This window comes from Solanum tuberosum, unplaced genomic scaffold, assembly GCF_000226075.1.
Source record: "Solanum tuberosum cultivar DM 1-3 516 R44 unplaced genomic scaffold, SolTub_3.0 scf00032, whole genome shotgun sequence".
Lineage (NCBI taxonomy): Eukaryota > Viridiplantae > Streptophyta > Magnoliopsida > Solanales > Solanaceae > Solanum > Solanum tuberosum.
This window is the reverse complement of record NW_006238958.1, coordinates 1,357,959-1,371,459: the sequence shown is the minus strand read 5'-3', so window position 1 is coordinate 1,371,459 and position 13,501 is coordinate 1,357,959. Positions and strand designations below refer to the sequence as shown.

At 32.6% G+C, this 13,501-nt stretch overlaps 1 protein-coding gene across 1 annotated transcript in view; it reads left to right on the top strand.

The window, feature by feature from the left end:
- The first annotated feature begins 9,100 nt into the window (after window positions 1-9,100).
- Window positions 9,101-13,501, top strand: part of LOC102599655 (BRCA1-A complex subunit BRE) — a 6,686-nt gene continuing 2,285 nt past the window's right edge. The window contains exons 1-10 of the mRNA XM_006341995.2: window positions 9,101-9,319; window positions 9,414-9,501; window positions 9,623-9,809; window positions 9,936-10,026; window positions 11,823-11,858; window positions 11,986-12,084; window positions 12,687-12,817; window positions 12,969-13,017; window positions 13,104-13,193; window positions 13,273-13,326. Of these exons, the coding sequence (XP_006342057.1) occupies window positions 9,242-9,319; window positions 9,414-9,501; window positions 9,623-9,809; window positions 9,936-10,026; window positions 11,823-11,858; window positions 11,986-12,084; window positions 12,687-12,817; window positions 12,969-13,017; window positions 13,104-13,193; window positions 13,273-13,326 (903 nt within the window). The 5' untranslated portion in view covers window positions 9,101-9,241. The remainder of the gene's footprint in view (window positions 9,320-9,413; window positions 9,502-9,622; window positions 9,810-9,935; window positions 10,027-11,822; window positions 11,859-11,985; window positions 12,085-12,686; window positions 12,818-12,968; window positions 13,018-13,103; window positions 13,194-13,272; window positions 13,327-13,501) is intronic.

Sequence of the window (13,501 nt, the reverse complement as noted above, 5' to 3'; positions counted from 1 at the left end):
TTAATTTTGATCATTCATCTCCTTTTGTCAAATTGATCTTATCATTATTTATATGTCAAATATTACTAGGATATAGCCTCGATATAAAATATATGTTTATTTTATTTTTCACTGTGACTTTTTCGGTCTATATTTATTATATGTATTTAAGTTTTGATATGCAATATTCGAATTAGGAGAAAGACACACATGCATATCATTTTTTTCAGACTTTTCCAATAAAATTACACTAAATATATTATTATTATTATTATTATTATTATTATTATTATTATTATTATTATTATTATTATTATTATTATTATTATTATTATTATTATTATTATTATTATTATTATTATTATTATTATTATTATTATTATTATTATTATTATTATTATTATTATTATTATTATTATTATTATTATTATTATTATTATTATTATTATTATTATTATTATTATTATTATTATTATTATTATTATTATTATTATTATTATTATTATTATTATTATTATTATTATTAAATGTACAAGTTCATTGTTTTGATATTTTGTGGCTTATGAATTCTTTAAACTTAAATATATACTTTTTTCATTCCAAAATTTGGAACGTCTAGAAGTTAACTTAGAACATGCTTTTGGATGTGTTTATACAATAAGCTCTACACCTATGACTTTTGACCCTTTTAACGTGTGATATTAACTTTAACGTGTATGTATTAGTTAATTTTTCTTTCAATATATTGCAATTGGATTTTTATATCATGTGGGTTTGGAACAAATTGATATTTAAATAAGTTCAAAATATGACTTTTAATTTATTCATATCTTTTGAAAGTCTTAGAGCAACGATAAAATTATTTATGTATAATTTATAGATCATGAGTTTGAGCCCTGAAATCAGCTACCATCAAAATAAATTGCATACTTCATACTCTAAAGGGGTGTAAATTAAATACTAAAAATAAAATAGCTAATTAAATAAAATTTTGCTACTACTCCATCATGATTCATGACTAATGAGAGCTAAATAAGCCAAAATTATAAAACACAAATTCAGGCATGCTTAATCCACTAGATAAGAAGGCTCCAAAATTCCAATCCTTTTTTTCTTCCCAATTTTATCACTAATAACATTTAATTGTCAATTAATTATATTAAATTCCGTAACAAAACCACTAAGCAAAAGACAAACATAAAGCAAAACAAGTGTGAGGTCATAATGGTCACTTTTGACCAAAATAAAATGAAATTTTATTATACTTTGTGTAGGCCCCACCAGATTTTGACCCCACACATAAGATTATTGTATTTAAGCCTTTGAATTGAAATTAAATGAAAGAATTGAAATGGTCATACACTTGCAAAGTTTACAAATTACAAAAAAAATGTACATAGTTAAATTTAAATTCCAAAACATTATTAAAAAAAGAAATTAATTTAATAGAATACACCTCTAATCAATGTAAGACAAAAAAAAATTAAGAAAATAGTGGCCAAATGTAAATGTGTCTTTTGCCATTTCAACTCTTGAACGTTACACACACGCTATTTTTACTTCATAACATTTTTTTAGATTAGGTATAAATATTTTTAAAATAATATTTTATTTATCAACTTACCAAACACTTTTCTTTTCATTTCATCAAAAATCATCCTTTATGTTGAAAAATAAATAAATTAAATTTCTTATCCTAAATCTAATGACAACTTTATATTACAAAATTCAAATAATTTCATTTTAATTTTTTTATGTCTAGTGGAACGTTGACTCCTAAGATTGAAGAATAAGAAAAGACAAAGTCAACTGTAGTTTTTTTTTTTTGTTTTATAGTCAATGCATTGAGGTCGATTAATAGACACGTGGGATATTATCATTGGCTAGGTCAAATTACATTAATAATTTTCAACTATATGCAACGCAGGCATCTACGACGTTCACACCTTTGGAAAATAAATTACTATTAAAATTTCCACACAAAACTGATTTTTATTTAATAAGAAAACTGCACGCTCAGAATGTGTATATATTGGGTATTGCACCAGTATATATTTGATACATTACGTAAGACTGTTTTTATTGGGCACAATTCGGAATTGTAAGTATATATACAAATAATGATTCGAGTATATTTGAAATAAAAGATAATAGTGAAATTTTCATGACCAATAAATAAATGGAGAAAAGATATAAAATAATTCTCGACTTGAATGCCCTTCTAGCAATAGCATTTTTAACCACAATTATTGAGTCTATTGTGAGAATAAGCATCGTAGAATAGATAGCTTGGGAGTATCATTCCATCTTGTGAACTAATCGACATCGAAATTGAAAAGAGAAACATGATCGGAGAGAAATAACCAATGGATGAAACAATAAGAAATCAATATGTTTCGACAAATGGTTGGGGTGATAAGGAAGAGGATGAGGATGAGCAAGGACAAGTATGAAATTCACTATCGTTTTATGCTTGGAGTGGCACATCCCTTTGTCAGTCTGAGATCTTAAGAATGGATCAAGAAAATCATGATGTTCCGCCAACCAATCCTCGTGTTGAACAAGCTTATAAGAAGAAGTCCCAAACTTATGATGAATTAAGAACGAACTTGCCTTGATTTTATGTGAATTCTAGAGATTCAGATAAAGATAGTTCAGTGTAGCCGACACGTTGAACCATGTCTATCAACGCTGAAAAATAGTCCTAAAGTAAGGGCCTCAAAGGTAAATTTTGAATGTCGATCGACATGACAATTATGTTTGCATGATAAAACCTTATTCACTTAAGTCTCCCAGAAAAGGTCGATTTCTTAAAATGCTAAAGGTGTTTAAATATTTTCTTTTTCCTAAATGTTAATTCTACAATTATTTAGTCTTGTTTTAGTTTTAGGAGGGATACATACCATTCTCCATTCCATACTTTTAATACCTAATCACGTCAAATGTTTATATTTGTATTAGTGTCTTAAAAGTAAAGAAAGTCAGCTGCTTTATTTGTTTAACAAGTATTCTAACTTTATGGTCTAATTCATTGTGTCTAATTTTGCTTAATCTTTTTTTTATAAAATCGTGATCTTTTATGGTCTAAATTCATTAATCAATAGTTCATTGTCTGTTACGAATTCACCGACATTGTCATCATGAGGACCTAACTTTCTTAAAGTACAGACAACCTTCTTCAAAGTCATACTTTTATTTCAATTATAATTATTCATCAAATGGTGATCCTACAAATGTATCTACATCGTTTCTAAATTAAAGATTTCTTAAGACTATACTCTTTTCAACTCGAGATTATTGAGACTTGATCTACGAAAACACTTTTTACTCCGTGAATGTAGAAATATTGTTTGCTTACATCTTTTTAAGGGTAACACGCGTCTTACTTTTTGCAAACTTAGATGTCCTACTTAGGATCGACATTCCCTTCGCAGTTCATTTCCTATCAAATATGTCGACTTGCTGTTAAATTTGACTTTTCGTGAATCAACCAGTGGAAAAAAAGAAAAAAAGTGAAACCTTGAGGATTAAATCATTTGAACTTTATGATAATTTTTAAAAGAGTAGAGCTTATCAATGTTGACTAATTATTGAATGAACAGATTAGGAACAAGTTTGTACAAAATTGAATCCAACATGAGGTGTTTTTTTTGTAAACCAAAAAATTGAATATAACTTAAATCAACTAGCTTTTACGCGGGTTATTGCAAGTTGTATGAGTTGAAGTTCGACGAAGAAGTCATATTTACGAGAGAAGCTTCAAGTATTTTGAATTCAGATATAAGGATACTCAAATGGATATGTGAGCACACTCATACATATATGATTAGGAACAAGTTATACGAGCAAAGATGCAAGTGACATTAGTGGAAAACAAGATAAGGGAAGCAAGAAAGACCGTTCAAACTTGAGAAGAGAAAGTGTGAGAAATTGATTGTAGCAAGAGCCCGAGGGGTGAATTAAACACAACATAACTCAACTTCAGCTAAACATGATTTTGGATAAGCAGGTATGAAGACCAAAGATTATGATTAAAAAAAATTGTAGGTAGATGAGTGTTACATTCTGTGCGGGAGAAAAAGTTCGCTAGTCACCTCTCCCCTTATCCTTTCAGTAGTATTTTAGTCATCAATAGTTTCTTGTTTGTTCTTTGACTTATATTATGTTGTTAATATTGATCAATGCTCAACATTTAGACAAATCACGCTGTCTATGCATGCACTGTCATAAACAGATCATACTTGAACCATCAATCAGATCAAATCAATGCAATTGCCTCCCCCACAAGTAAGTAATTACACCAAATTACACAAAATCCAATTATATTTCTTTTGCTGTCCAGTTTTTTTATTGAAAAGGGAACCCGCAGGGAGGTAAATAGTGTAGGTAAAAAGCATATAGGAAATTTTGAACCCAATCAAAAACAAGGAAAAATCGAGCATTCAGAATGAGTAGGAGGTTGGTATTCCTTTCATGAATTTTCGGATAATATTTTGAATCATCATTATGCTCGATCCCACCATAAATATAACAAATTTAAAACGGAAGTTCGAATGTCTCATCATTATGCTCGATCCCACCACAAGAGTACCTCAGAGGTTTGTATTCCTTTCATGAAAGGGTGACAAGACCTTAGATTGAAAATTACGAAGATCATAGATTAGGAGTGGGCTAGCCTTTCCATATGCAACTACATTTGATTTGTAGTCTTTGATCTTACAAGTTTTTCAATTTCTAACATTATGAGCATGTTTAATTATTTCTCAACCCATTTGTGAAATTATACTAAATATAGTATTAATATGGGAAAAGGCTCAAATATGCCATCGAACTTTTAGAAAAGGCTCATTTATGCCATCCGTTAAAAGTTTGGCTCATTTATGCCATTGCTGTTAAAGAAAAGGCTCATCCATGCCATTTTTTTTAACTCCGGTTTTGCAAAACCATTTTTTACACACCAAACATGGTTTAACACTTTTCTATTGGTGTTTTTGGATCAAATGTACATTTTTTGCTTCTACATCCTTAAGAACACCAAGAACACATGAAGAACATAAACAACTCCAAAATTTTCAACATCTTCAATTCTTCACGAAATCATCTCAAATTTCGGCTACACCATTAATTTCTTTTTTTTAAAAAACAAAAATTCTAAAATCATTTGTAGAGTTCAAAAAATTCACCCATATTTAAAAATATATATTCCAAAAAACGAAAATCAGTCCCAAAATTTCAAAATTTGCTTTGATTCTTGTTTTTAACATTAGATCTTTGTTGACTAGTGTTTTTTGAGTTTATGTTCAAAATTTCAAATGATTTGAAGTTTTGGAGAATCTACCATTAAAGAATGTTCAAGTTTTGAAACTTTGAAGAAATTTCAATTGGGTCTTGTTGAGTTAGGTTGAATTCGAGCTCAAAAGAAATTGAGTTTTGGTATCTAGCTCGGAGCGAACCTACTCTTAAAATTTGTGGCGATTCATGAAGAATTGAATAAGTTTGAAATTTGGAAATTGTTAATATTCTTTATGTGTTCTTGGTGTTCTTAAGGATGTAGAAGCAAAAAATGTACATTTGATCCAAAAACACCAATAGAAAAGTGTTAAACCATGTTTGGTGTGTAAAAAATGGTTTTGCAAAAACCGGAGTTAAAAAAAATGGCATGGATGAGCCTTTTCTTTAACAGCAATGGCATAAATGAGCCAAACTTTTAACGGATGGCATAAATGAGCCATTTCTAAAAGTTCGATGGCATATTTGAGCCTTTTCCCTATTAATATTGATACTACCCACAATGATACATATTCAGTGTGGGCAAATTTCACTAGTATAGTTGATACAGTACATTTTAAGTAGTGTTTCCATAAGACACAATCCGAATTCAAGTCAAGAATTAAGCAACAATCCACATTGGAGCCGACTAAATGTGTTGGAAATCCGACGTTGAGGCAAAGTACTCACTTTGTAGACTATGTACACAGCAAGTTACAAAGCATAGTAAAAAAGCATGTGAAGATTTCGAATCCAATAGGAAACAAAAACAGGGAAAACAAAGCTAAGAGGAAAACTCGAGCATTCAGAATGAGTAGGAGGTTGGTATTCCTTTCATGAACAAATCGGAAAATATTTTGAATCATCATTATGCTCGATCCCACCATAAATATAACAAAATTTAAACGAAAAAAACAGCAAAGCTCTTAATCTAACAAAATAAAATAAAGGACCATCAGGAAATTCGGATGTTTCATCAGTTAGGCACACAAAAGTACCTCAGATGACCATCGTGAGAATTTTAATCCAAAAATCATCATACGGTACCTAAATATCACAACATACACAGACGTTACCCCTACCTCGTGAAAATAGTGAGTGCAACAATAGTACTTGATGTATAATTGAAGTGTTTCCCTCGAAGATGTTGTAGCAGGTTTATCAAAAAAGCCCACAATAATTTCAACAAGAGGAATATTGATATAGGGTGCTGCATTCATCCCTGAGGCATAAGTTGCCAAAGAGTCAAACTTCAGACCCTTACTTCTCTAATTCACCAAAACAACTTGCATTATAAAACATAACCAAATCAAAATGTACAAAAAAGGATTTTTATGATTTATTATGAACAATTAAAAAGCACTCAGAATGAAAAGGACTAATTGTTAATTTTTTATGATATCAATGACCTTTCGGTCTCATGAACACTTATCCTCATCGTGCCAAAATCATAGAGTTCCGATAGATTCACAGACTTAAATAAAACATATCAAAAACAGTTTAAATTTGCAAATAAGAGTTAAAAATTAGAAAAAGGCAAGCATTCAGAATGAGTAGGAGGTTGGTATTCCTTTCATGAATAGTCGGAATAAATTTAGCATCATCATTATGCTTGCTCCGAAGAATCACAAATCTGAAAATCAATAGTAATTGAAGGTTTCTATAACATAAAAGAAGAAGAAACCATCAGAAAAATTGGATCTATCATCAGTTAGGCACATGAATGTACCTCAGACGACCGTCGTGAGAATATTATCCAAAAATCATCAAGCGGCTTCACATATTCACAGATATAAAATTGAATCAAAACAAAAACATGAAATTCAAACAAAAACAGAAGATTTTCAAGCTCTGATACTCAAATAGACAAAATTTCCACCATTGATAAACTCTGTTAATCAGAGAGCTACCGAAGGAGAAGAAGAGCGGCCTATATATTTATAGGATCGGAATGCATTAGGGTTTCCATGACTGCTTACAAGTTAAACCTCGAATGTTCTTTCTGGGCTTTAACAAATGGATTCTAATGGCCCATCAACTAAAAAAAATAGGTGCAGGTGCATGGATAACCGATTTGAGGATTGGTATTTAAGTCATGGCCTATTTTCCATCGTTTTGTGTTATTTAAGTTATAGCTGTAGTATATATATGAAAAATGAAATACCACGTGAATACAAAATAATGCCCCTAAATAAACATAAGATGAGAGTAGTCCCTTAACTTTTTTATGTATAAAGTGCGACAACACTCAATAATTGATTTTACCTTAATCGTTGAGTGTCATACATACCTATATAAGGATATCTTTTCAATTAGCTAAAGTGGGTTATATCATGTCTAATCATTTTTCACTCAATTTTTTCCGGCTTATTTCTATCCCTGTTCACCCTGTCAAAATTAGAGGCGAATCTAAGTTGAACCTCCTTCGATCAAAAGTTACTTAATTTATATATGATTTAAAATTATTTTTTATGTGTAGTAAATATTGAATCTCGTTTGATTTTTTTATGTGTTTGCGTATTCATGTTTTGAACTTCGTAGTGAAATTCTTGGCCTGCCACGGACTACAATCAACATCTCACATCCCTTTATTGGTGTATCCTTGTGACTTCACTTCATATACTCGGATCATTCTATTTTACTTCTCTTTTATCTTGTCTGTCATAAATGTCACTCCACCTTGCATATATAACTTTGTTCCTAATCCTATCTCTATTATTATATCCACACACTCATCGGAACATCGTAATCTCTATTATCTCTATTTGTTGAATATAAACGTTTATTATTAGCCAACGTTCTACCCCGTACAAGAAAACATATATAACCACCATTACACAGAGAAAGAAAATTTGTTTTAAAATTACATGAGTGATATAATTAACATAGTGTACGAACAATAGTTAGAATGCTAATTCGCATAAGCAAATACTTATCAAGTGAATCTCCCTCCTCAAGGTCACTTCATGCTCAATACAGATGGTGCCCAATCCAAAGAAAACATTTGTGGAGGTATTGGGGGAGTGATTCGTGACACTAGTGGATGGTGGATCATCAATTTTGAAAATAGAATTATTTTCCTCAACTATATCTCTACAAAACTTCAAGTCAAACATTATGAGCTTAAAATGACCCTTGATCACCCTTAGTTCCCTATTATAGGTGAAACAAACTATATAATTAATAGAACTCGTGTAGCATTCTTACCCTAATTATGAAGCTACCATAATGTCTAGCAAATCTTTATTGAAGAAGTTAGGAAATCCAATGGTACGACACATTTTCATACAAAACAACAAGGTAGCTGATGCTTTTGGCAAAACAGGGATCCAAACAACTAACTAACAACCCATCCTCCTTTGTGCAACCTTCTTCTGATACTGTCAAATATTATATTGAAATAAATAAAACAAAAATAACATCTAACTAATTAGTTTCTTTATCAATGTATAATAACTTACTAAATTTTGGTAACATGAGTATAGTTACTAGTAGTAAAAGCGATTATGTAGTCATATCTACTACGCATGTAACGCCTTAGCTTATAATATAATATTATCTTTCTAAAAAATATTAGTAATGAACAAAAAGAAGTTTCCAAAATTGTTTACAACTTAAATCAATTTAACTAAAATCCGAAATTTCAGAGACGAACAACGACATAAAGATTTTCCAAATCATTCATAGCGATTGGATAAGCTCTCCGTCGAGCTGCTGATTTCCCTCCTATCCTAATGACAAAATCGAATTCAAAGATTGTTTCTCTAGACGAAAACGTACTATTGCAGTCACATTTTAAAAAAATATTTACATATACAATTTAAATAGTTAGCTGAAAAGGGCTACCAGCTAAACTTTTCAACAAAAGTATAAGCCCAACGAATTATCAGACAGGGCCCGTATCCATCGGTATCGTTGCCGGATCAAAAGAAGCACCGATTAAACTCCGACGGCAACTAAATCAATCTGTGTGAAATTCCGCCGATTCTCCGCCATGGCGATCGACGTAGTCCCTCCACTCATCGCTGCACAGCTGAATTACCTAGCCACTCACGCTCCATTCTCTGTTAAGGTCATTTTATATGCTTTTACTAAAAAAAATTAGGTCATTTCTATAAACTTGCTTATGGTTATTCACTGAGAACGAACTTTGGAGCTTGTTTCAGGTAGAGAATATGTGTTCAGGAGGCAAAAACACTGGTTTGCTCGATCGATTCTCCTTAGTAATCCCCTTCTGCCTTGATTACATCAAATGTGAGTTACTTTTTAACTTTCTAATTTACATTTCTGTCGAAGGTTGCATAGTGAATTAGTCTAGCTGTACATAGTTTGATGTGTTAATAACCTGTATTGTTGATGATGGAATTTGGGGCAGGGGATGTGATATACAATGCCGTGTATCCGTTAGCAGCACCAGATGTTATATTTGGGGCTGAAGATGAAACGTTTCGACCTTATCATTCTGTAAGTGATGCTAGTGACTCAAAGTCATTGAAGAATCCTCTTACTGACTGGAATAATAGAGATCCGACTAGTCTTTTCACTCTGGTCCTGCAGCTGAGGTTGGGCATTTTCACTTTTCACATCATTAGTTTGTATACTGTCATTCACTTAAAGAGCATTCATTGTGAAGTGAGGACATTTTCTGAAAAAAGAAGAGCTGAGATTTAGTTTTTTGTGGTTGTTAGGGAGTTGTACAAGGCGTACCAAAAGAAAAGAGTTGAACAAGTTGATGATGACAGGTTGAAGTTTGAAATCAGCACAATGCTTTCCAGAGAGGTAAGCTTCTAGTTTGATCATCAAGTTGTTGTTTGGGATAGGTTATTCGTGTGCACTGGACATCTTTCAGTAGTAAGATGATCATTGTAATTTTATTGAGTTGTAAAATGGGGACTGTGTTGTGTAATCTAGCTCCGACATTTTTCCAAACTTGTTAGCTTGTCATTAATTGAGTCTTTGGCTGCTGCTAATTCGCCTCCAATGTAAGTAGATGATATGGAATCAGGAGTTCCTCCCAATGGAGCTAGGTGTCCTATTGCATTTGTATTATTGGCATGATCGTGACAAACAACAAATTATACTTGATTCATTATAACTAAGAAGTAAAGGATACTTGTAATGAAAATCAAATCTTAGAGAGAATCTCAAAAAAGTGGGATTGTGTAAAGCATCTACTACAGGCATCTACATAGTTCTTGTAGAGAGACTCAAAACTGAGCTCTATAGATCCTTAAATTCTTGTTTGGAAATAGTGGAGGGATTGTCAATTTTGAATACTTTGTAGCCATAGTTTCTTTACTGTCTAGAGTATATAAAGTCTCAGTATGTTATATATGCTTATGTTTCAGACCTAGTGTTATGAGCTAAGTTGCTCGGACTCGGATGCGGGTGCCCGATATGGGTGCGGATCTAGAGGTTGGATCCTTCATGATGTGATTTTTAAGATTCGGGGATACAGGTGCGGATTTAGAGGAGAATTTAGGAAGGATATTAAAGGAAAAGGAGTGACATAGAAATTTCTACATAAAAGGCATTCCATTTTCTTCAATTTCATCTTAGCTTTTGTATTGATTATAGAAATCATTAAAATTGTCCAAGACTTTCCCCATTGATTTTGGTCAAAGTACCCAAAATTGGTTGACCAAATCGGACACGGATCCCACACCCGCACCGATGTCGTGTCGACACGGGTGCGGCACCAAAAGTGAAGAGTCCAAGCAACTTAGGTTATGAGAATATATGGTCTGCTCAGACTCTTCACTTTGGGTGCTGCACCTGTATCGATAAAACGTGGGTGTGGGATTCGTACCTGATTTAGTCAACTAGTTTTGGGTACTTTGACCAAATTCGAGGCAGAAATTCCAGACAGATTTGATGATTTCTATAATCAAAACACAAACTAAGGTGAAATTGAAGAAAATGAAATACCTTGTATATATAAATATCTATTGCCACTCCATTTCCTTTTATCTCCTTTCGGGATTCTCCTCATGATCAATATTTCTCCTCATGTTTTCCACATAATATCTCATAATTTAGGTTTTATAACTCTATTTTTACATATTGGAATTATTTTAAGCCGAATCCCCGCACCCGTATACATACATGGATCCGTATCCCCGAATCTTAAAATTTAGATCATAGAGGACGTGACCTCTAGATCCATACCCGTATCGGACACCCGTATCCGAGTCCGAGCAACTTAGTCTATGGTTGCTTTCTAAGGTGTATATCAAAATTTGCTGTCCAAATTGATCTAGGTAGCATACATCATCCTGTGTGGTGAATTTTGAAAATGTCGCTACATTTCAATTCTTACGGTGGATTGCCTATTGCTTATAGGTTTAGCTATTAGGATTATGTGTGATGGATTCATAGGGCTCATTTGAGTGCAAGAGTTAACTCTAATGTTAATGGTTTTCTGGCCTAATTTATTAGATTGAAAGACTCTATAGAGGGGAAGGGGTTTTAAAAGTGTGATCGCGGCTCCACCCCTCTCCTCAAATTATAATTTGTACTTTCTATAAAGAGCTTTTAATTTATACTTCGTTCTGTTTTTGATCATTATGTTGCAGGGGATTGAAATGTCTTTGAGTTCAAATATTGATAAGGTACTCCACTGTCACTAACACCTGCATTTAATAATCCCCTTTCTGCTCTTATGTGAAAGGATTATCCTGCGTAATGTTCAAATCTTGACTATATGGATGGTTTCTGTGCCATTAAATTGTAGTGTAGCCAGAAGAGGTTAAATTTGCTGTCCCACTGCTGGATTTGGATTTAAACAAAATGGTTGCGGGATCCACTTGGCGTCATCCACAGAAGATATACCTACAGGTCGGCTTTCTGGGGGATCTTTCCGTACATTGTGTATACTTGTCTGTATATATTACCAGAAGATGAAAACACTGATTAAATTTTAATATCTCCAACACAAATGAAATAGTTATATGGTTTGATTGTCAACTGAAACTAAGCCCTAGTCTCTCAAATCTATTTTAGTTTGCTTTCCTTAGTTTTGAAAGTAATAGCTATAATAATTAAAAGAATGAAGATCACATTTTAAATAAAATGGTTTTTCTTAAAGAATCATAGTAGTAGAAGATACTGATTGAAGGAGATTTAAGCATGGCATCATTTGAGGATCATTTGAGGCATTATTTTTGCATATCTTCCGGGGGAAAATTAGGATGAATGAATGCAATGCATCTTTTTTGTCATTTACTTGCTTTCATCTCATTCTTAAAGCTGCATCATTTAAGTGTTAAAACTGAAACTTTTTGTGGAGGTTAAATCAGTTCATTTGTTGGTTTAATTGTTTCTTCGGCTTGTAAATTATCATTGAGGCTAAATGAGTAATTTATTTGTCTAATCATCTTTTGGCTTGTCAGTTTCTTCCTTTCCCGGTTCTCACTCGATTAACTTTACTAATGTGACAGGTTATATATCCAGTTGGCAGGAAATACTCCAGTGCTCCTTCTGCCCCACGTTTGAAATTGGTATCTTCTCCTGAATTGAAGGCTGTCTTCTCAATTGATGATTTCAGGCTTCCTGCCTGGTTGGATGGAATGTAAGTTCTGATTATTGCTGCAGAAGCAGGCACCCTTGTCAACCTTTCTCCTATTTGAGGAACATTTTTGTTATGTTTTCCTTTCTAACAAAGTTGCGGCATCATTTTATGTTTCATAATTCTTTTCTCTTTCTTCTCTTTTAATTTCTAGGTGCATGGCTGAGTACCTTCCGACTTTAGAAGAGATGCTTGAATCACAGGTTAGTTACTAATTTCTCCATTGGAGTTTATGCCAAATTATTTTGTTAAAGTTCTCTTTCCTGTTTTGTCCATTTGCACTTAACAGATTAAAGATGCAGTTGCATCCATTGAAAGTAGAAGGAAGCTCATTATGGCATTAGCTCCTCTTTTTGGAAGGCCAGTGGAAGCAGATCCAGTATGCAATCTTAATTCTGTAGTAATTAGTATGTCCGCTGATAGATGACATGTTCAATGATCCTTTCTTCGTTTGTCAGCTTTTCTGCAGGAAGGCGACCTTTCTATCTTCCTCTGGGGTATTTACTTTTCTGGTACGGTAACTTAATGACTTGTAAGCAGACACACACATAGTAGAAATTTCTTTCCTGATGTGATGCTTGGAAGCATTTTATTATAATTATTTAAGGCATGTTCTCGGGAGGACTGGGTGCATAAATTTCAGTTTTTGCTTCTCAAGAGAGGGGGGGGGGGGGGGGGGGGAGTGGA